General features: G+C 43.2%; 1 protein-coding gene across 5 annotated transcripts in view; it reads right to left on the bottom strand.

Annotated features, from left to right (window-relative positions):
- Opcml (opioid binding protein/cell adhesion molecule like) overlaps positions 1-23,381 on the bottom strand; it is a 556,019-nt gene that overhangs the window by 13,455 nt on the left and 519,183 nt on the right. For 2 of the 5 annotated variants that reach the window (XM_090319729.1, XM_090319725.1), the window contains 4 exons: positions 4,763-4,900; positions 4,203-4,323; positions 3,567-3,718; positions 2,609-2,635 (listed from right to left, as the gene is read on the bottom strand). In XM_090319729.1, coding sequence (XP_090175855.1) covers positions 2,609-2,635; positions 3,567-3,718; positions 4,203-4,323; positions 4,763-4,900 — 438 coding nt within the window. The remainder of the gene's footprint in view (positions 1-2,608; positions 2,636-3,566; positions 3,719-4,202; positions 4,324-4,762; positions 4,901-23,381) is intronic. The other 3 variants (XM_090319726.1, XM_090319728.1, XM_090319727.1) reach the window with 3 other exon arrangements.

Raw genomic sequence — 23,381 nt, 5'->3', positions numbered from 1 at the left:
GAGGCCAAGAATAGTAAAACTGTGATTCTAGAACAGTCTGAGCAGAAAAGTCTGAGACACACCCCAGAGGGAAGCTGGAGGTGGTCAAAAGTCACATTTCACCAGCAACAAGGGAAAGACTAAAGTAAACAGACTGCAGCCTAAAGGTATAGTTAGATTGAAAGGGACACTAACCTCAAACATAACCAGGAGGGAAAGAAAATAGGGCTAGAGATATGACTCAAGTGGTAGTTTGCCAGCTTAGCAAGTGCCAGGCCTTGAGTTCAACCCCCAACAGCCCCTACCCCTACAAACAAATAGATTGCAGAAGGGTGAATGGATTCCAATCCGATGAAATAAGATAGGTTGGATTGTACTATAGATAGGGTGCAGTATTAAAGTTCAAAGGAGTCTTTGTAGGAGCAGAAAATAGATGTTTTGCAGGGAACTAATTCTGGCAGTTATATGAATAGAAGCAATGACAGGATGGCCCATGTCACAAATGTTGATAGACACTGCAAGGAACTGCGATTGCTAGCATGCATATAACAGCTTTTATTTAGTCATATCGTCTTATTCAACATTAGCCAATTAATGATTCATGATGGCTTTCTTATGTCAGGAGCTGGGAAAACATCATTCCAATTTCAGCTCAGTCAAATAAATGTTGTAGTATTTGGGTGTTGTCAAAGTCACACATTTAGAACCATTTGTGAATGCCCCTGTTTAATCCTCTCTGTAGACTTTGGAGGCAAGTATTTAACTCCTAGTTACATATGAAAAAACAGATTGTTTAAATGTTATAACACATTGAATTGGGTTATGAATCCATGTGCTATGAACTTAACTAGGCCCCTCTATGATCCTTACATAAAATCTCTACTCAGATTGCAATTTTGTCCATACAAGACTTTATTTTAGAATTGATCTATCTCATGGTTTGATCTTCTTTCTGGATTGCGTATTGCAGTTACTTCGGAATTAGAGAAGACTACATTTGCAGATGGAACTTATAAGAAAGTGTGTGAAGCTAAATGGCTGTAGAAGTGAAGCCTTGATCTTATATAATCAAAAACTGAGCTGCCTTGAGTTTGTACTTTCTATTGTGAGCCTCCAAAAAGGTAAACAACAACAACAACAACAAAAACCCAGACCATTGTTTTACAATCCACCCACTCTGTGGTTTTTAGTTATGGTGTCCTGAGAAGGGAAATGGAGTCTTAGGATACATTGGCTATTATTATCCTCTATGAAACACTTTTTCCCCCTTAGTTGACAGCAGAGCGGTATAAGAATGGAAGTCACCCGGTCGCCAAACCTAATCCCTTCTACCATCATATTCCACTCTACCAGCCACCTTATCAACCTGAGGAGTAAGTGAGATCAGTGGCTGTGCCACATTCTAATTCGTCCTTTGTCTTCAGTGTTATCAAGACTCATGGACTGGAATTCCCCATCCCCACCATTGGGCAGCTATGTCTGAGACTGCCCTGAACCCAGAGTGCTAAAAGTCATGCCGGATACAGTGCCTTTTGCTTGTAATCCTAGCAACTCAGGAGGCTAAAATCTGAGGATTGCAGTTCAAAGCCAGCCTAGTCACTAAAGTCTGTGAGACTCTTCTCCAGTTAATCACTAGAAAACTGGAAATGGTGCCATGGCTCAAGGGGTAGGGCAGTAGCATTGAGTTGAAGAGCTCAGGGACAAGGCCCAGGCCCAGAGTTCAAGCACCACGACCTACCAAAAAAAAAAAAGTGACAGCAGTCAATTCAAATGTTACCACTTTCCACATGACCAAGATTGACGTCCCAGATGACAGAGCTCAGAATCTTTCACACAATGGCAAGGAAGCATTGGGGACCAGAGGTAATGCACCAGCAGGGGCTTCTCCAAAATGTATGAGTGGAATCTGTGTGTGGGAATGTGTTGCTTTCTTTCTGATCCACTAGGAAAACACTCCAGTATCTGAAGAAGGGTCCAACTCTAGATTACTTCTAGAACCCCTGTTGATTAACTGTGGATAATTCAATATTATATACCCTTGTTTAATTTATCTATAAAAGCAGGGTTAATAATTTGTTCTACACAACACTGCCAGGATGCCTAGAAACCAGTAAATATCTGGTAAATAATGGATATTGCCATTAGGAATAAGAACCCCAACTATTTCTGTTTTAAAATACAGTTTTAAGCACTGAGTCAGTATCCCTCTTTGCCTTGGGCAGAAGGAATAAAATATTCATACTAGGATGATTTTTCCTTAGAGATAGCTATCTAATAATCCATTTGGTCTCTGGGCTGAGTTCCTCTTGGTATTTCTGAGTGCAGAAATAGCAGAATGTTCCTCCTTGTTAGAGGAAAGCAAATAGAAGTTTGTTATTTGCAGGGGAGTTGGGAGGAGGCTCAACCCTTTTCTCTGAGATTTGTAATGATATTTTCGTAAGTGTCCGTGAAAGCCATCATATTCTACATGCCGATTGTCTAAACTGTGCAAACCCAACCCCTTGAGTTTCATTCACTATGGAGAGTTCTCCAGGGAGGGGAGCAGGCAAGCCTATCTTTGAAGTAGGCTTAAACACAAAAACATAGGCATTCAGGCAGGCAGAGAACAGAAGGAACATGCTGTACCCACCTGCCACTGCTGATGAGGGGCTTATTTCTAAGACACACACAGCACAATGCACACACAATGCAGAGAGAAAACAAGAGACATAGATCACACATTTCAGATGGTTGGTGGACAAAGTTTAGTTCACATCAACGCTGAAAGCTTGTACAGGGTCTGAGATGTTCATGGAAAAATGAGACCCTCTTCATCCTATTCATCAGATGCCTTTCCCGCATTACACCTCGCAAATAAGCACATATATACACACAGACACATTTATCAAATTTCACAATAAGCTGGCCCAGGCCAAGGCATGATGCATTTCACAAGGAGATACACTTGGTAGTGTGGGAAGATGGAGTGAAGAGGGGTTTTCAAAGAAGCCAATCATTCATGGCTCCTGACAGCTCTCCATCACTACTGGAGAAATTGACTTTCAGGGAAAGGTCTCACGCTGCAATCACAAGGAAAACATGCATCAGATGAGGACTTGAACCTCTGCTCCACTCATCTCAGTGAATGAGAACATGCTTGGGCATCAATATGAGAATCATGATGGCAGATGCTAGCTTTGTTTGATGCTTTTGAATATCAACCCTGGAATCATAGGCTCTTACCACAGAAGCTATTTGAAAACACATCTCCTTTGACCCCATCAACATTTAGAATACACTACAATTGAGCTGTCCCATGGAAGCTTTCTTCTTGATAGATTCCACACTCAAGTAGATTCAGAATTTGGCTTACTCCTCTTGAAAGGGGTCAATCTTGCCTTTCAAGAACCAGGAAAAAAATCAAATTACCTTGTAAACACTACTGTCTCTCATGCCAGGAGAATGAAAGCCAGGAGTTTCTTATCTATGGGTGGCGGGTTAAGCGGTATAGATGGACACAGGCCAAACAAAGCATGCCTTTCCTCCCTCCTGGGTGCCTGGAAATCCCTCGGTGGCTGAGCCAATTACATCAGGCTTCCTGCACTCACCATACAGTGTAATGCTGGCATTGGTATTCCCAAGCTTGTTTGTAGCCACACAGGTGTAATTCCCATAATCCTTCTCCGAGACATTGAAGAAAGTCAGAGTGGATATGCGGCCTTTGTTCTCAATCCTCACTCCATCTAAGCCAGTGGCTAACCTGCAATGAGAGACAGCACTGCTGATCTGGCCTATATCACAGGAAAGATTAACTGAATCATAGGTTGTTGTACAAGGAGATGAATGCTTTTTCCCCAAACCTTTTGCTCTATCTAGGCTGCCTGCCCCAACTCAAACTTGCTTAAGTACTATATCCCAAAAGGAGGATAAAGGAAAGGACAGACATGCACAGAAAAGATGATTTCCTGGCTTCTAGTCATTACTCAGCCATGGCTATGACTAATCTCTAGTCCCGAGGGGAAAAAAATAAGGTCGATTTGTTTTCTTGACTTCCCAGCTTCTTCTATTTTCCTCTTCTGTCTCTCAAAAAAAAAAAAAAAAAAAAGAGGCTCCCTGACAAAGGAAGTGGTATCACATTTCTGTTTTGCCTTTTCTTTTCCCCTGTACTGTATCACCCTTCTACGTCCATGTGGGCACTATCCCATCATTTCAAACTCAGGGCCACCATAAGACTTTCAAGGTACCTCGTCTCTTCTTTGAACCACTGGAATTCAGCCATGGGGACAGCAGATGCTTCACAGCTCAAGATGCCTTTCTGGCCCACCGAAACACCAGTGTTCTTGGCTTTGGAGATATAGGGGGGATCTGTGGAAAGTAAACAAGACACACACACACAAACATCACCACAGGCCGATTATAGGAAGGACGCGAATGACACGAAGAGTGTGTCAGATGTCTTGTGAAGACATGACATTTCCCCAAACATCCTCTTTTGGCCTTCCCCACCTATTTTTACATTATTAGCAGCTCTCTCTGTCTGCAGAAGTCTCTGACATCTCAGGAGGATGCCACAGATACAAAGGGCACTTGGAGACAAGGATGGGGAAAGTAGATAGCACTCGCTCACAGTGGTCTTTCAGAAAATAATGGTATTGCCATCAACTTCTTGCCACCTTTATTCACTTCCCCCTGAAAATTCTGTGTGGCGTGTGCAGTGGTCTTTCAGAAAATAATGGTATTGCCATCACCCCTTTGCCACTTTTATTCACTTCCCCCTGCAAATTCCTTGAGGCGAGGAACTCACAGTTGACGGTGATTTTTACTTTCCGAACATCTGGCGCAGCAACATCATTCAGCGCGCTGCACTCATACTCCCCGGACTGGTCACGTTTGATATCAGAGATTTCCAGATATTCATCCTCGCTCACGAAGCCCTGGCCTTCTGAGAAGAGAGAGAGAGAGAGAGAGAGAGAGAGAGAGAGAGAGAGAGAGAGAGAGAGAGAGAGAGAGAGAGAGAGAGAGAGAGCAGAAACAACAAGGAAACTGTTAAACTAGGCTCAGTCTCAGAACTATATACACACATAGAATTCCTAGAAGAAGGACAGCCATTTAATAAAGGCACTGGGACTGCAATGCAAAATGCACAACATCAAGAAGGAAATACTTGTCCGTTAGAGCCTTGCATCAACACCTTTTCAGACAAGTCACTTCAACTTTTGTAGGTACTTGGCAAAGAAGGAATATCAACAAATTTTCTACCAAGGATATTAGGAAGACAGTATCAATAGCATGATAAAACGTGGAGTAACTTTAGACTTTGTTACGGTAAATAGTAAATTTTACTTTATATATAAATCTATATATGTTAAAAACAAACTAAAATCTAATTGTAGAAATTAAAGTAAGTGAATATGTTATACTTCAGGAAACAAAATTCAAATCCATGGGTGGGTTTCAACCAGAAATGGAGAAGAAATAGCTCAAATGAAGTATTTCACTATATCTGTATATATATATCATATATGTATATATGCATATTCATATGTACCCACACGTGTACATACACACATATATACATACATATATATATATATATATATATAGAAAGAGAGAGAGAGAGAGATCTCCCCTTTCATGTATGCATAAAGGGCAGAGATAGAGGATCACAGACAAAGCCCTGGGAAAAAAATGCAAGACTGTAACAAACAGACTGAAAATAAGAAGAGTGGGGACTTGACTCTTATGATAGCCTTGAGTTCACAGCCTCAGTGCTGCTGAAAGAGAGAAGGAAAGAAAGAAGGAAAGGAAGAAAGATCGTGCTGTAAGTGACAATTGATATAGTTTAAATTTTTTTCTACTTAAGCATTGAGAAAACAAATCTTGAGAAAAAATTGACCCTTATAAAATGAGTTGAAGAGTAATTAAATGTACAGTGGTGCTGGTGGCTTATGCCTGAGTCCTAGATACTCATTCAGGCTGCGATCTAAGGATAACAGTTCAAGCCAACCTGAGAAAGGAAAGTCCATGAGATTCTTCATCTCCAATAAGCTACCAAAATACCAGAAGTGTTACTGTGGTTCAGTGCTCACATAACAGAACACTAGCCTTGAACAAGAAAATAACTAGAAAAAGGAAAACTCAAGGAAAGTTTCCAGACCCTTCCTAAGTCCAAGCCACAGGGCGATGACGAGGACAAGAATGATGAAGACGTAATTGACAATGAGGAAGACAAAGACGAAGACGACGACGGTGAAGAAGAAGAAGAAGAAGAAGAAGAAGAAGAAGAAGAAGAAGAAGGAGAAGGAGAAGGAGAAGGAGAAGGAGAAGGAGAAGGAGAAGGAGAAGGAGAAGGAGAAGGAGAAGGAGAAGGAGAAGGAGAAGGAGAAGGAGAAGAAGGAGAAGGAGAAGGAGAGGAAGAAGGGAGGAGGAGGAGGAAGAGGGGGAGGAAAAGGGGGAGGAGGAGGAAGAAGGGAAGAAGAAGAAGAAGAAGAAGAAGAAGAAGAAGAAGAAGAAGAAGAAGAAGAAGAAGAAGAAGAAGAAGAGAGGGTGGAGGAGGAGGAAGAGAAGGAGGGGGGAAAGAGGGGGAGGAAGAGAAAGAGGAGAAGAGGAAGAAGGGGAGGTGGGGGGAGGAGGGAGAAAAGCATAGTGGAGTAGAGAATGAATGTACCTAGACTTAATAAATGGATGTTTGGTTACAAAACAGCCTCACAATTTCGTACCCTGCTCCCTGGTTGTGAGATGTAGACACTTTGGACCTATGTGAAGGATGATTGACAAGTAAAGGTGGGAAAAGTTATTGAAGGGTAGAAACAAGATCTGGGATGGTAATCCCCACACTGTCTTCATGTCCACTCAACTTGGCATTGTTGCCCTTTCTAGGCACCGAAGACCAGCCTCAAACCATTTACAGAAGATATTCTAGGGCCCAGGGCCTGCTTAGGTCTGGAAGAAGCCAGATTTATTAAGATCTTATGGCATTGCTGCTACCCAAAGCCCTCTATCATAACAGTCATGCAGTTATCCAGATGTGCTCATGTACATGTCTGGATAAATGAATACAAGAAATACAATAATCTTTTAAACCTTTCTGAAATTTACAGAATCTCAGAGATGAACGAGATCCAGAGGGGATATTTACCCTTGTAGATTTAGTGAAGGAGTGCTTCTTTGTCTATTGAAGCCTATTCTCCACATTTTCAAGGATGAAACAATCATGAAATCAAACACACCAAAATGAATTCCCAATCTCATCTTACATTTTCTATAATGGCCTATAAATATGGCAGGATGAGAAGTCTGCCTCCCTTCTACTGAAACTCCATTATTCTTTTAAGATAGACTGGAGCAGATTTGCCATGTAATTAAGCTATGCTGTACTGAACCAACAAATGAGCTGCCTGCAGTGGGCCTGTTATGAGTCTCAGGCAGGGTCATGATTTTCCCTTCCTTGGAGAGTAAAAGAAAGACCCAGCTTGTGCTACACAGACTAGCCGGTATTTAGAATTCCCTGGGGAGGCATCTCTCTCTTGCATGCCAATCGACTCAGAAGTATTGACCTGCACAGTGGAAAGGGATGTTCTCCAAGAAGTTAAAAGTCATACATATCTGCATAAGTACGACATACCTTTCGTGGGAAATCACCAGAGAACATGGGCCATCTGTGGAATGTGGCACTTGATTTGCACTGTCTACAATGTTGCTTTTATGGGATAGATATATGACAGCAAAAAAAAAGCACACACACAGGAAAAGTTCGTTTCATGCAAAATGGGGATCGTTAGGATAATAGTACCTCATTAAGTGAGAAACCTAATTTTGTCAAGTTTGTAAGACAGATACTATGTAAGTGCTTGTCAGACTTTAATTTGCATATCAATTCCTCAGGGCCTTTTTTTTTTTTTCATAACCATAGATTTTGATTCGGCGGGCTGGTAGTGAGATTGAGGATTGAGTACTTGGCTCAAACTTTCTTGGCAGCCTGCTGGTGTGGAGGTCACACCAAACAAGTTTCAGGAATAGGCATTGCTGTTCATTGACTCTTTTTTTTCCCCTCAGCCCCACACTCATAATTATCTAGTACTGTTTAGCAGTTTGGATCTTAAATGCTCCTCAAAGGCCCTTGTGTCAGATGCTTGGAACCCAGCTTAACACCATGGAAACTTCAAGAAAGAGTTGGGACCTTGTGGAAGATAAGTCATTAGGAGAGGGTATTTGAAGTAGATTGTGGGACTTGGGCCCCTGTCTCTTATTTTCTCTGTTTCTTTGCTATAAGATGAATGGTTTTGTTCTGCCATATGTTTCCCCACAGGTCCCAAAGTACTGGAAGCAACGAATCAAGAATTTGTAAGGCTATGAGGCAAAAATAAACCCTTCCTATTTCTATGTTGATTATTTCAGATATTTGTCATCATAACATGAAGCTGACTAACACCTTAACGCCTGTTAAGGAGTCAGCTAGTGGAGACAAATTTCTGAGTACTCTTCATATTAAAATACATCTCTAAAGACACAGTCTTAGGTTAGGTCTCAGGTGACACAAGTTGGACCTCTATTGGAGTATTCTATTTTCCATCACCTCTATTATCTGTCTGAAAAACATGCATCTCCACTGTTGCAGGCCTCATTGCTGACAAAAAGGAAGAGGACACCTGAGTCCAGGTGATGTAGAAGCTCTTAACTACTTGAAAGATGGGGTGAGCTTTTGTAGACCCAACTGGTCTAGGTTACTGAATGCCAGGAAACATAGGAAGCCCCAGAGCTGAATGCTCTTCCCTCTCCTGTCCTGGTTGCAATGTAAAATTCTGATTCCCTGCTACAGGGAACAAGCAAGAAGCCCTACATGTTTTACTCTTTTCTGCTTTGTTCCAGAAAGCCACATTGCTAACTGTGTAGTTACAGGGAAAAAAAATGGGACAGAAAGCTGCATCTGAGGGAATTATGGGACAGAAGAAGGGAGAAGAAGAAAGGATACACTGGAGTGATGGAGGAAAGAAAGATATCACTGGGCCATGCAAGATTGTCTGAGACTACAGGAATTTCTGACAACATAATAAAAAAAGGACTTTAAAAAAAGCTGTCTGGCTATATTTTCTTTTGATAGTTGATATAAAAATGGGAACTCCATGTCTGCCTAAGCTTTTCCTTTATGGTATAATGTCTTATATAAAATCAATAACCCAGGGGCATTGAGTACCTTCCCTAAACATGCAGGCATTCGTAAATAAGATAATCCTAAAACAACCAAAAGCAGATTCTACATCTATGGCAGGAATACATTTTAGGGGGGTGGATTTCTTTCCAAGAAAGGAACATAGGACGATAAGTTCAATTCATTATATTAGCAAGATTAAGATCAGCAAGGATACAAATAGGGCCATTTATCAGAGGACATGAGCAGCCCACCCCCCGGATACAAAGTACATGTTTGGAATGCATAAACCTCATGTCAGCTCAGAGAAGGCGTCCTCCTTAGTCCTGTTCTGACATCACAGTGACAGATATGATGCAGTCATAACGCAGTCAGAGAACACACAACAGTCACCGTTGGTTTCCCTGTCCTAAATTAACAATGGAGATGTAGGGCAGAGAAACTGTGAGAGATGGAAGATGGTTCCTGAGTGCCCAGATATCCCTGGGGTCAATAGCAGTCATTTTACTCAATCTATTGGGACCCAAGAGTGCTGGACCATTGAGGGGAGCCTGCAGGCCCTCAACCTGGGGAATCAGCACCCTCCCTAATGAGTCAGAGTGTGAGGCAGTTTGTAGTTTTCTGTAACTTAGACTTAACAGTTCTGTACATTGTTATTTCAGAAACACTTTCATCAGGCATGATAGGCCAGACATATTTATTTTTGTAGTTGAAACTAATCTAAGCATTTGAGAATGAAGAGATCAAACAGAAAATCCAGAGGAAAATCCCAGAGGCTTCCTGACCTGAATCTTCTCCCTCACATCCTGTGGGGCCAGCCAGCTATATCCAAAACCTGGTTCTTACAATCAATATTCACTCCTGTTCCTTCAGACTTGGAATTATAATAGTTAAACATTTTAGCCTTTCTTTTTTTAGTATGATTTTTGGAACTGGGGTTTCGACTCATGGCCTGGTGATCTTTCCCAGCTTTTTTTTTTCCCTCAACTATGGCACTCTACTGCTTGATCCACACTTCCACTTTGGGTTTTGGGATAGTTAGATGGAGATGAGAGTTTCATGGAGTTTTCTGCTCCTGGTGGTTATTTATCCTGACAGAGTGCTTATTATTCTTTCTGAGATTCCCTGGGGACAACTTTGAAAGCTGGCCTGGGTCTATGCTAGACTGGCCCTTCACATCAGTGAGCCCATAATCCTGGTCTTGAAGAAAGCCCAACTTGATAACCCCCACTTCAGAAATGGTGAAATGTTCCCTTCCAGGGGTCCCTAGGCCCCACCGACCATCTAAATAATATGTCACATACAGCTGAGGCTCTATCTATGGAAACGACTCTGTAAGGTTAAATGCCAGCACCTGTCACAGCTTTTCCATGAGACTTGTCAGGAGGTGACTCGTAGAGGAGATGCCCTGGGGTGAGTGGCTCAGAGGAGGGAACAGCAGGAGATGAGAGCAAGGAGGAGGGCTGGAGGTGACAGGAGGCACGATAGGAGGGAAAAGATGCCAGGAGGAAAACTCGGAGGAGGAAGAGGCAGGTGAAGCAATGAAAGGTCAGAAGAGAACTGGGGAATGAAAGAGAAGGTGAACACTGAAGCATGGGGAGGGGTGTCTGGATGCCTACCAAAAGAGGCTCTTTCAGATCAGACCATTCCTACTGGTGGTTCATGTGGAAAGCTGGACTTGCACATGAAGGTGATTTGAGTTCTTATTTTTGGCCTGTCAGGCAAAAGGAGACTTTTTCATCCATCTTCAGAGAAGTCTCTCTTTAAGTCTTTAGCCCATTTGTTAATGGGGTTATTTTCTTTGCATGATGTCATTATGCATAGATAATATACCATTATATGTATCATTATATGCATGCTATATAATGTAACATTATATCAAGGCAGATGTCCCTCAATAAATGGTAGATCAAGAAAATGTCCACACACACACACACACACACACACACACACACACACACACACGCAATGGAATTCTGTGCTTCCATCAGACATTGCCCAATTCATAAGGAAATGGAAAGATGTGAGAAAATTATATTAAGCAAAGCAAGCCATAACCAAAGAAACATAGGCTGCATGGTTTCTTCCATTTGAAACAACTATAATATGTCTAGGATATTCTTAGGAAGAGGATCATGGTGGGCTCAATAAACACCATATAAAATAATGCTTATTGAAATGAACTCCCAAAATGGAAACAAGTGTGTGTGTGTGTGTGTGTGTGTGTGTGTTGGGGCCTAGCCTCCATCTCTGAGGCCTGATTCTGGCTCAGCTGCAATTAAAGGGCTTTGTCCAGGCATTTGGTCTTTTGCATACCTCTCTTAAGGCTGTGTACGTGACTCGATTGAACCCCCCGCAGTTTCGCGGGTCTCGCAGCAGCTCAAGTCTCGCGCGCTTTCCTGCACCTGTCCTGCCCACTACCTGAAAGCCCACCCAGACCCTTAGTGGTAGCACAGGGGCCCTCTTCCTATTGGCTAGCTTCCCAGTGCCCACCTTCTCCTACCCTAACAGTATATAACTAATTGTCTGACGCAATAAAGGGGGAGAGCATCAGAGAGAACCAGAGATCAGCAGAGATCAGCAGAGAGATCTGATGCGCTTTCATGGTTAACACTGCTTCTGACTCAGCGTGGTTTTTTCTTCCCCGGTGATTGGGGGAGGGCTGGGTCTTCGACACTTACCATCTCGCTCGGCTCCCGGGGGACTACAGGCTGGCCCTGTGTGTCCCTCCCCGTTCCTGTGTTGCTGCCCCAGAGAGGAGCAACATCTGGTGCCCCGTGTGAGGAAACTGCCGCCCCGTGTGAGGGCTCCACGTGCTCGAGAAACTCACCGCCGACGAGCTAATCGGACTGCGGGTAAGTGTACTCCCATCAAATATGGGAAAGAACCTTTCTAAGAATGACCCTTCCCTCGACTCTCTTAAGCTCTTCTTTAAAAGTCGAGGGTTAGAGATTTTAGTTGCACAGACATGTAAAGTTTGGGATACTTTAGTTAAAATCGCCCTGTGGCTGCCAACTAGCAACTTGGTAGACTGGAATACTTGGGACAAAAGTGAGCATCTAATCAGAAAAGCCCAGATAAATCTAGGGGAGATTCCTTCAGGAGGAGTTTATTCAGTCTTAAAGTCTAGTTTTTCTCCTCAACTTTCCAAGGAGAGGGCTGAGTCCCCTGGGGACACAGTTAACAAAGAGAGGCCAGATGCCTCCCTTACTCCCTGCGGAGATGCTAATCTCTCCTTGTCTACTGAAAGGCCAAGTTCCCCTCAGGGAGATGAGAAGGAGCCACCCTTTACCCCTCCTCCATCAAACCCAGGCCATGAGGCCTCAGTCTCACGGGAGGGTCCGGGCCTAGTGTGCCCTGTTAGCTTCCCAACCCCCACAGCGCCAGGGTTCCATCCACCCTCAGTAGTCTCACAGGAGGGTCTGGGCCTGCCAGGGCTCCATTCACCAGACAGGCTTCTGCACGGTGCTTCTGAGGTCTACAAGATATTGCAGCCTTTGAATGGAAGTGTGTCAGAAAGGCCGGAGAGCGTGACCCCAACAGACAGTGTCACTAGTGAGGCACCATTTGAACCTGGCCCTGAGTACTGCCAGCTTTTCCCTGTTAATATTGACCCGGGTGGTAACCGCCCTGCAACTGGGTATCCCTGGGAGCCTGGCGACCTTAAGGAACTCAAAAAGGCTGTCTTAGAAGTTGGCCCTAATTCTCCTTGGACGGAAACCATCCTCCAAGGCCTTGCTCATCAACCATGTGCTGCAGCCGATTGGATGGCTCTGGCCAAAGCAGTTCTTCCAGGCCCGCTTTTCATTAACTGGTGTGCCCTGTATAAAGAAGAATGCTGCCAACAGGCGGAGAGGAACCAACACGTGCAACCTGTAATCCCCATTACTTTGGGGATGCTTACAGGGGCCTCCGATCAGTACTCAACGGGGGTCCAGCAGGCCGCCATCCCCCCTCCCTATCAGGATCAGATTAGAGCTTTGGGCCTAGCGGCCTGGAGAAAACTGGAGGAGGGTCCCTCTGAGTCTCCTATAGCAGGAACTAACCAAAGACCAAGAGAGGACCTGTCTACTTTTGTTGATAGAGTTGAGAAAAGCATAAAAAGGAAGTCTTTGAGCCCTTGGAACTCCCCAGTATTTGTGATTAAAAAGCCTAATGGCAAGTGGAGACTACTCCAAGACTTGAGAAAGATAAATGAGAAGATGGAACTTTTTGGGACCCCCCAAAGGGGGATGCCCTGGATACCTGCCATTCCTAATGACCAATATCTCATAGTCATAGACATCAAAGACTGTTTTTTCTCTATTCCTCTCCACCCGGAAGATACTGAGAAGTTTGCCTTCTCCCTTCCTTCATTAAATTATAAGGGCCCTGATTTGCGTTGTGAATGGACAGTTCTACCTCAAGGTATGGCCAATAGTCCTCCTATATGTCAGGACTATATGTCTAGAGTCTTATCCCCTCTTAACGAGGAGACAGGCTCACTTTTCTATGTATATATGGATGATATCATTATAGGAAGCCCAGACACTCAGCATTTAGATTGTCTTTTTAATAAATGTCTCCAACTGTTAAAAGATAATGGCTTCCAAATTGCCCCAGAAAAAATCCAAAAGGTACCCCCCTTTAAAATCCTGGGATCTGTCCTAACACTGGATGTTGTGTCTCCTTTAAAACCCCAATTATCTATCCAAAATACTTACACCTTGCCCCAACTTCAAAAACTTCTTGGTGAAATTAATTGGATGAGACCATGGATCCCCATAACCACTGCAACCCTCACACCTCTTTTTGATCTCTTAAAGGCTCTTGATCTGACCTCCATAGTAACATTGTCAGCTGATCATAAGGAGGTTCTAAATAAAATTCAATTAGCTATTGATGAAGCAGCCTTAAAGAGGTATGATCCTGCTATGCCCCTAACACTCTATGTCCTATCAGGACAGACTCTCTTTACTGCCCTTTTAGGCCAGGAAGGGGAACCTCTTCACTGGATTCACCTGTCAGTCGGAGAAACACCTAGAGTTTACTCCATGACTGACCAGATGGCAGATTGCATTGTCAAAGGACGAGACTTATCCACTCGTCTTTTTGGGAGTGAACCCCACTCTCTTATTGTCCCTTTTAGGATTAATGATTTCTCTTGGCTACAAAGAAATAATGCTAGACTTGCAATAGCCATGGAAGGCTTTCCAGGTAAAGTGGATTGTCATTATGGTCCCCATAAATGGATGCGCTCCTTTAGTCAGCTGGAGTGGCGACCTCCAAAACTTTTTCTAGGTGAAGCTGATCCCTCCTTCCCCACCGTATTCACGGATGGAGGCAAGAAGGGGGCTTCTGTTGTTATTTTCCCCCCAGGTAAAGGCAATTCTTCTCCTGCAGTGACCCTGTCTCATGAAATACAGGGCTCAGCGCAGTTTAAGGAACTTTATGCGGTGGTCTTAGCTCTAAATGAGGTTACTGGTCCTCTTAACCTATTCTCAGATAGCCTGTATGTGGTCAATTTGTTACCTAACCTCATAGAAGCTCATATTAAACTTGATAGTAACCCCATCACTCCTTTGATGATTCAAGCTAGAAATTTGCTCAAACAAAGGATTGCGCCTATGTTTATTCAACATCTGAGGGGACATCAAAGCCTTCCAAGTATTTTGACCAAAGGCAATGCCCTCGCTGACCAGTTAGCCTCTAATCCTGAATGTTACACTTTACAGGAGGCTATCTCTTTCCATCGGCTCACGCATGCCAACTGGAGGGGACTACACCACCGATTTCCCCAAGTTGCTATTAAAGACCTAAAAAAGATTATTAGAACCTGCAAGTCATGTCACCCTTTCTTACAGGTCCCACCGCTCCAAATGGGCGGTGTTAACCCTCGAGGTCTTAGGTCTAATAATCTGTGGCAAACGGATGTGACACATTTTCCCTTTTTTGGAAAACTTAAATACATTTTTTTAACAATAGACACCTTTTCCCATGCCTGTTGGGCTACAGCCCATTCCGGGGAGAGAGCTAAACATGCTATCAGTCATTTTCTTCAATGTTTTGCTACTCTCGGATTGCCAGACCAAATAAAAACCGATAACGGTCCATGTTTTGTAAGCAAGTCTCTTGATGACTTCTTTAAACAATGGCAAATTACCCATACTACTGGCATCCCTCATAATCCCAGAGGACAAGCAATAGTAGAAAGATATAACCATGTCCTTAAATCTCAATTAATAAAACAAAAAAGGGGGAATACACTCCCCCCCCATGATCAGCTAAAGATGGCTTTGTTTACTCTCAATATTTTAAATTTTGCCAAAGGGGAACATCTCTCACCCTTCCAGAAACATTGGACAACTTCTATTCCCTATCGAACTGTCTATGTCCGGTGGAAGGACCCCCTTAATGGGGAGTGGAGGGGCCCTGACCCCCTCATTACAGCTGGAAGAGGATTTGGTTGTGTTTTCCCCACTGATGAAACAAAGCCAATTTGGGTCCCTACAAGGGATCTTAAATATTGTCCCCAAATATGGAGGGACCCCAATAATATTGATGAAGACCCAGAAGGCTCTCTGCCTCCTGAGGATATCTCTCTCTCTCTCTTCTTTTTCAGAATAAATAATGGACCTTACAGTGCTGATCCTGTTTCTTCTTGGAGTCAAGATACCCATCATCAACTTCCTCTGGACCGGACTGCACAGATGGCTACCCTATGTCCTTCCATTTCTTGGTCCTATACTCCTCTTGTTCTTACTCTTAACTTTTGGGCCCTGTGTTATCAATAAGGTTACAATTCATTCAAAGCAGGATAGAATCCATTCAGTTGATGAACGAATCCATTCAGTTGATGAACGTACAGGTGCATTACCAGAGGCTTGCTACCAATGCCAATGACCGCTATGACCAAGGAGAGCCCAATGACAAGGAGGGATGCCTCAACTCCCCTTAGATGTCTCCCGGAGAGCCAATGACGGGTAAGATCTCTGGAGCGGGGACAACCTAAGACAGGCCCGGCGGTGATCTGTACTGTGGGACAGAAGGCCGCAGAGCGCTCAATGACGGGTAAGATCCCCTGAAGGGGACGACCTAAGACAGGGGCTTTGCGCGCTTGTCCCCCCCTGTTCTAATAAACAAAAAAGGGGGAATTGTTGGGGCCTAGCCTCCATCTCTGAGGCCTGATTCTGGCTCAGCTGCAATTAAAGGGCTTTGTCCAGGCATTTGGTCTTTTGCATACCTCTCTTAAGGCTGTGTACGTGACTCGATTGAACCCCCCGCAGTTTCGCGGGTCTCGCAGCAGCTCAAGTCTCGCGCGCTTTCCTGCACCTGTCCTGCCCACTACCTGAAAGCCCACCCAGACCCTTAGTGGTAGCACAGGGGCCCTCTTCCTATTGGCTAGCTTCCCAGTGCCCATCTTCTCCTACCCTAACAGTATGTAACTAATTGTGTGACGCAATAAAGTTGGGAGAGCATCAGAGAGAACAAGAGATCAGCAGAGATCAGCAGAGAGATCTGATGCGCTTTCATGGTTAACACTGCTTCTGACTCAGCGTGGTTTTTTCTTCCCCGGTGATTGGGGGAGGGCTGGGTCTTCGACACTTACCATCTCGCTCGGCTCCCGGGGGACTACAGGCTGGCCCTGTGTGTCCCTCCCCGTTCCTGTGTTGCTGCCCCGAGAGGAGCAACATGTGTGTGTGTGTGTGTGTGCGTGTGTGTGTGTACTGCATGCAGCTCTTTCTTTGTGGGTCATGGGGCTTGATCTCAGCCTGGGTGCTGTACTTGAGCTCTCTCGCCCTCCTGGGCCTGTGCATTGTCCCTGAGCCTCTTCAGCTCAACGTTACCATCTTACCCATGAGCCAAGCCCCACTTCCCATTTTCTACTGGTTAATTGGAGATACGAGTCTCAGGTCCTTTAGTGCCTGGGCTGGCTTTGAACCTCAATCCTCAGATCTCAGCCTTCTGAGTAGCTAGGATTACAGGTGTGAGCCACTGCACCCAGCTGCTATTTCTTTGTTTTATTTCATTTCTTTTCCCCTTTGATTTATTCCCTGCAGTCACTGTTTTTGTGTTTCTGTATACATTGTGTGGTATATAAATTTATCTGATTTGGGGAAGCAATGGGAATCACAGAAATGGTGGGATAGAGGATGAACCAATGCAGCAGGGATACTCACTAGACATTATGTAGAAAATGAACTTTACAACGTACTGGGAAGGGAAATGCTGGGAGAGAATGAGGGAGGGACTGACACTGGTCAAAAAGAAAGCCCCTTATTGCCTTCCTATGTAACTGTAACCCCTCTGTAGATCACCTTTAGAATAAAATTGAAGAAAAAAAAAGAACTACATAACTGGGTCCAGCTGTTGGTTGAGAGGTGGGTGTCTGGTATGTTTATGCATTTTAGTCTTGAACCTTGATATTCCTGATTTCTATCTTCTGAATAGCTATGCTTCACAGGCATATGTCACTGGCATTGGGCCATGCATTCCCTTTAAATGGAAATACAGAGCATTGTGCCAAAAAAACAAAAAGAATTGAGAATCTGAACAGAGGCAGTGCGAAGGAGGGAGAGACAGAGACAGACAGAGACAGACACACTGAGACAGATATACAGAGAGAGACAGAGACAGAAAGAGACAGAGAGAAAAACAGAGAGACAGAGAGGGAGAGAGAGAATAAGGATGCAGAAAGCTGGCTCCAGAGACAAAAACAGCTGCAAACAGATGCTTAAGTTTGTTTGATGAGCAATATAGTCTGAGTGGGTTAAAAAAGTAGCTAGCATTTACATTCTAACAAGTATTCCAATATAAACTACATGAACATTCCAGACCCAACAAAGCAGAGAAGAAGAAAAGGAAAACATCATTTTTAATAGCAGGGTCTAAATAGCTAAGTTATTGACAAAATGCTTAAGGATATTTGAAAAGCTTTTATTTATTTTATAGGTTTTCTTTTTATCGTTACTATTATTTGCACTCTGAAGCAACAAAATCATTTCAGTATTAACAAGTAAAAAAGGGGAGGGATATGGGCAATGGTGGTGACTCATGCCTACGATCCTAGCTCTACTTAGAAAGCTGACATCTGATGGTGGAGATTCAAAGCCAGCCCAGGCATAGAAGTCCATGAAACACTTTTCTCCAAATAACCTGCCAAGAGCCAGAGTGGAGGTATGAGCACCAGACTTAAGTGAAAAAGCCAGGCCAAAAACATAAGGCCCTGAGCTCAAGCACTTGCACACACACACACACACACACACGCACACACGCACACACACACACACACACACACACACACACAACTGAAGGGAGTTCTGAGCAACAAGACTATTGATTAGCCACAATAGCAACTCAATAAGTAGGAGACAGCAGAAGCACTATATAAGATAATACTTCATTCAACTGTACCTGTCTTGAGTCATGCTGAGCAAAATAAAGAAGTTCTAAGATCCAAATGCCCCATGTTTTCATTCATATGTAAAAATCTAGACTGAAGACAACAATAATAATGGACCATCAGGGTAAAAGTGGGATTTAATTTGGAGAAGGGGAGGAAATTAGCAGGAAGGGAAAAGGGAAGGTAAAGTTACCAGAGGAAGGTGAAGATGATTGAGGAACACTATATGTACATACATGTATATGTATGTGTATGTATGTATCAAACACTAGTCGAAAAAATGGAGTGAAAGGAGGACTATAGTCAAAGAGTTAAACTTCCATATAACATTGCGCACATTTGGCTTGTATTATAGCTATACGCTAATAAAAATAGTGAAAAATATGGAGTGAATTCTCTGTCTCAGTAGGGTATGTTCTCTGCTATTTAGGATGCAGGGACTCTCTCATTAGTCCTTTCAGTAGATGAGGAACTTTCCAGACTCCAGAGCCACAAACCAAATAACCCTTTTTTTTTTTCTATACAAAATACCCCACAAGAAAAGACAGTTGGATTTGACCTTGCCTGCAGCAGTGAAAGCAGGCACTACCAGTCACCCAGGCCTAGGTTCTTAAATAAAACAGTATTTTGGAGGAATAAAAATGCCTAGCATCACAGTGGGGTCAGTGGCTCTCCAATACCAGAATTACCTGAGGGCGATTTTGAAAGTGGGTTCTTGACCCCCACAGCAGATCTAGAGTAGGGCGTGTCAAGGTTGGACATTGTACAAAATTTCCAATTATTTATAATAATAGAGTGACATCAGATTAAGTGCTTTGGCCCCTTCCCTTGCTTGCTTGCTTTCTTGCTTTTGAGGACATTAAAACTGTCCTTCTAACACCTACTGCATTTTTTGCCCCTGAGGATTAATTCACAGTCAGGTACCACATGAAAAATATTTGGTAAACAATGGACCATGTATATGAGGAAGGTTCCATATGATTGTCAAGCGAATGAAAAATCCCTATCACCTGGTGATATTCTCGCTGGCATAATGGCACAGCACAATGTGTTATCCACATGTCTGTGAGAGAGCTGTGCAAACAGACCTACTATGAGGCCAGTGATATGGAAGTATTATATACCCAAGTAAGCATAGTGCATAATACTGGGAATGCTAATAAAAACCTACAGTACTGATTTGTCTATGTACAGTGCTCTATTTTATGATTTCAGAGTGTGCTCCTACTTATTATGTGGACTATAAGTAGCAGTCTACCTCTTTAGTCAGTATTAGGCTTATATTCCTCAGGTATACAACATCTCTTGATTGTACTATGAGACTACATCCAGTGATTGACCACTAAATGCACTCTCTACAAAGTCCACGCAGCAATAAAACCACCTGACACTACATGTTTCAAAAGCACTTCCCTGTCATTTAGTCACATAGAAATTATTTGTATGGCTACACCAAAGAAGCCTTGTTGTTTTGACAGACTGAGTCACCATGTAGTTTGCTTTGCCTGGGGCAATCCTGCTCACCCATAACTTCCCACTGTAATTAGGAATAGTCATCGCTTCTCAAAAGTTTGCCTACTTGTACATGCCTGTAATCTTAGCTACTTGAGAGACAGAAGATAACCAGTCATGGTTTTAGGCCAAAGGTTAGTTAGATTCCATTTTAACAAACATATTAAGTATGCTGGTTGCATATTGGTGATCCTAGCTTTGCATAAGGCATAGGCAAGAAGATCCCAGTTCGAGATTGGGCCTGGGTAGAAACAAAGTCCCCCCACCAAAAAATAACTAACAGCAAAAGATGGGATGAGGGGATGGCTCAAGTGTGTAGAGCACCTGACTATCAAGTAGGAGATTCTTATTTCAAACACTAGTATCACTGATCAGAGAGAGAAAGAGAGAGAGAGAGAGAAAGAGAGAGAGAGAGAGAGAGAGAGAGAGAGAGAGAGAGAGAGAGACAGAGAGACAGAGACAGAGACAGAGACAGAGAGACAGAGAGAGAGACAGAGAGAGAGAAGAAGAAGTAGGGAAGGAGAAAGAGAGAAAGAGACAGAGAGAAAAGTAGGTAACATGCAAAGAGTTATTTGATCTCAGTGTTTTTTCCCGTTTAAAGTCTGTTGAAAGATCACTTACCATCAGCCCTGCGACCTTGGCTGCTGTTCTTGTACCAGTCTCTATGAGCAGTTGACCCAACACTAGCACTTTTCAGTCCAGGGAGAAGCAATGGCTTAGCTTCCTCATGCTGGGGTAATGGGAATGAAAGACACTGTGTGCAGTTTTTCTTTGCAACCTGACAGACCAACAGCTACAGTTGTCTATAGGAGGAGGAGAGGATGACCAAGTTGCAGGGGCTGCAAGTACCTAAGCAGAATGGATGCCCAGCATCTAGACTGGAGTGTATACTCAGGGCCATCTACTTGCCCAGTGAATTGCTCTGCCATTTGAGCCATCATCCCTTCTCTCTATTTGCTTTTAGTTAGTTTTCAGAATGTCATCTTTCTTAAAAGGTGTGAATGTCCCATAGCACTAAAGGAAGCTGTCCTACGATCTTTCCAGCTATGAACAAACAGTTTTTGGTTTTTGCAAAAGGAGGTGTGGCTGCCCTCTGACTTCTCTTGCTTCCTGGCTTTCATGTCTTGTCTTTGATTTTTTTTCTCTTTTATCCTATTAGTTCCCAACAGCACCATCGCATGACAATGATGTTAATTTCCAATACTCGTTAATAATTTTGAAATACTTATATTAGCTTCCAGGCAAAGTATCCACTAGCTCAGCCCAATTGGCATGCAGGAAACAGCCAGAATTATTCTGCACACTTGGCAGAGCAGAAAGGTCGAAACTCTGAAGCATCACGGGAAGATAACATTGCTTGGGCACTCATCTCAGACACAGCACAGAGGAAAAGATTAGGAACTGCCCATTCACTGTACAGTCTGTGCTCCCAAGGGCCTGGAAGCAGGTCCATTTGGGAACTCAAAGTCACTTCCCTTCTGTACCTTGGGCTATTTAAGTTAATAGTATCTTTCCTGCATCTGACTTGAACTACGATTAGGGGCAGCCCCTTTTCCCCGTTTCCTGGTCTCTCTGCTTAGTCACCATGAAAATCACTTTATATACCTCAGCTTTTCGGACTCCATCTCAAAATTTGGAATACTAGGGAGAACAAGGAGTTAGAATCAGAAGTCTTAATTTTCATTCTCAGCTTGATTATTCTAATATGCTATATTGCTTTGTGACTTTTTTTTCTTGGTACCGTCCAGGGACTTAAATTCAGGACCTGGAGACCTGGATACTGATACTGTCCTTTGGCTTTATTGCTCAACACTAGCACTCTACCACTGGAATTACAGCTCTGATGTCAGGTGTTTTTTTTTTTTGTTGTTTTGTTTTTTTTTGTTTTTTGTTTTTTCATCCCCTCTGGTTAATCGGAGATAAGAGTCTCAAGGCCTTCCTTCACAGACTGGCTTTGAACCGTGATCCTCAGATCTCAGCCTCTTAAGTAGCTAAAATTACAAACATGAGCTACTGGCACCATTTTTTTGGTGTGTGTGTGTGTAAGTGGGGTGTGTGTGTGTGTGTGTGTGTGTGTGTGTGTGTGTGTGTATGTGTCAGTCCTGGGATTCAAATTCAGGATCTGGCACTGTCTATGCACTTTTTGTTGTTGTTGATGATCTACCACTTGAGCAACAGCTCCATTTCTGGCTTTTTGGTGGTTAATTAGAAATAAGCATTTCATGGTCTTTCCTCTCAAGCTGGTTTCCAGTCAAGATCTCAGATGTCAGTCTCCTAAGTAGCTAGGATTACAGGTGTGAGTAGAAATATGATTTTGAATAGAAATACAGCCTCATTTTTTTACTATTTAATACAAAAAAATGACGTGGAATGACTTCCAAGTCCATTAAATGGGGAGTGACTCCAATGTCATTCTCAGTCTCAATATTTCCTAATGGAGCAATGTAGTCCATGGCCAGGAATCTTAAGTAACTCCTTAATTTTCAGAAATGGATCATGGATGGACACAATGAATTTCAGTCCAGGATCTTGGGTTCCATAACTGAGAAATCCTTGCAGGCTTGCCACAGAATGGTTCTAGGCTGATCTCACTCTGATTGGTGTCCTAACAATACTGGCACAGGAACAGAGAGACACCATGACAGTGTGGGAGGAGCTTTCTGTCACTGAGCTTCCGTTGCTCTGGAGATGGGAAGGGAAGAGAGCTTTTGACAATTATGATGGACCATGTGTGTCTGAGGGTAATGTCTTGTGCTAATGGAGCAAATTAATTCTTTCCTTTCCACTACTCTCATTTTTGTAGATTTTGACAAGTAGTTGTACTTTTTTTTTTCTTTTTTGACTCTCTTCTATAGGAGAGTGGAATAATGTTTTACAGGTACAACTAATCACCCACTTATATAATCCAAGGCTCATTTTCATGGGTCTGAGGATTCATTCCAGATGCAGGAAAAAATGATGCGTCTCTGTGATTTTCTGCCCTTCGCATTTGTTAAAGTTATAGCTTCTTTTTTTACATAGCTCACTTTGCTAATCCTTGACAGCCAGGTAGTAGATATCAAAAGGCAAGGAAACAGGCTTTTGTGTCAGTGAAGGCAATGATTGGAAATACACCATGCTGAACCACGGCTACAGCAGATCAAAGCCAATTGCTCAGGGGGCCAATGCCTAGTCTTTACTCTTCCACTCACAACTAGTCAAACATCACTGTGGCTACTAAACCCTACCCATCTGGAATTTTCTTCTCTGCAAAATGAGCTAATCTGGCCAGATAACTTCACAAATTCCCCACCCACTGCTCTTTACTTCTCTACTTTTGTTGGCCAATCAAGACAAGATTTTTAGGCACTTATCACCAGACCCTGGATTATGCCCAGTATT

The sequence above is a fragment of the Megascapheus bottae genome, chromosome 27 (genome assembly GCF_031878675.1).
Source record: "Megascapheus bottae isolate mThoBot1 chromosome 27, mThoBot2.hap1, whole genome shotgun sequence".
NCBI classification, from domain to species: Eukaryota; Metazoa; Chordata; class Mammalia; order Rodentia; family Geomyidae; genus Megascapheus; species Megascapheus bottae.
Note: the sequence above shows the minus strand (reverse complement) of the source record. Positions and strands in the feature narration are given on the sequence as shown.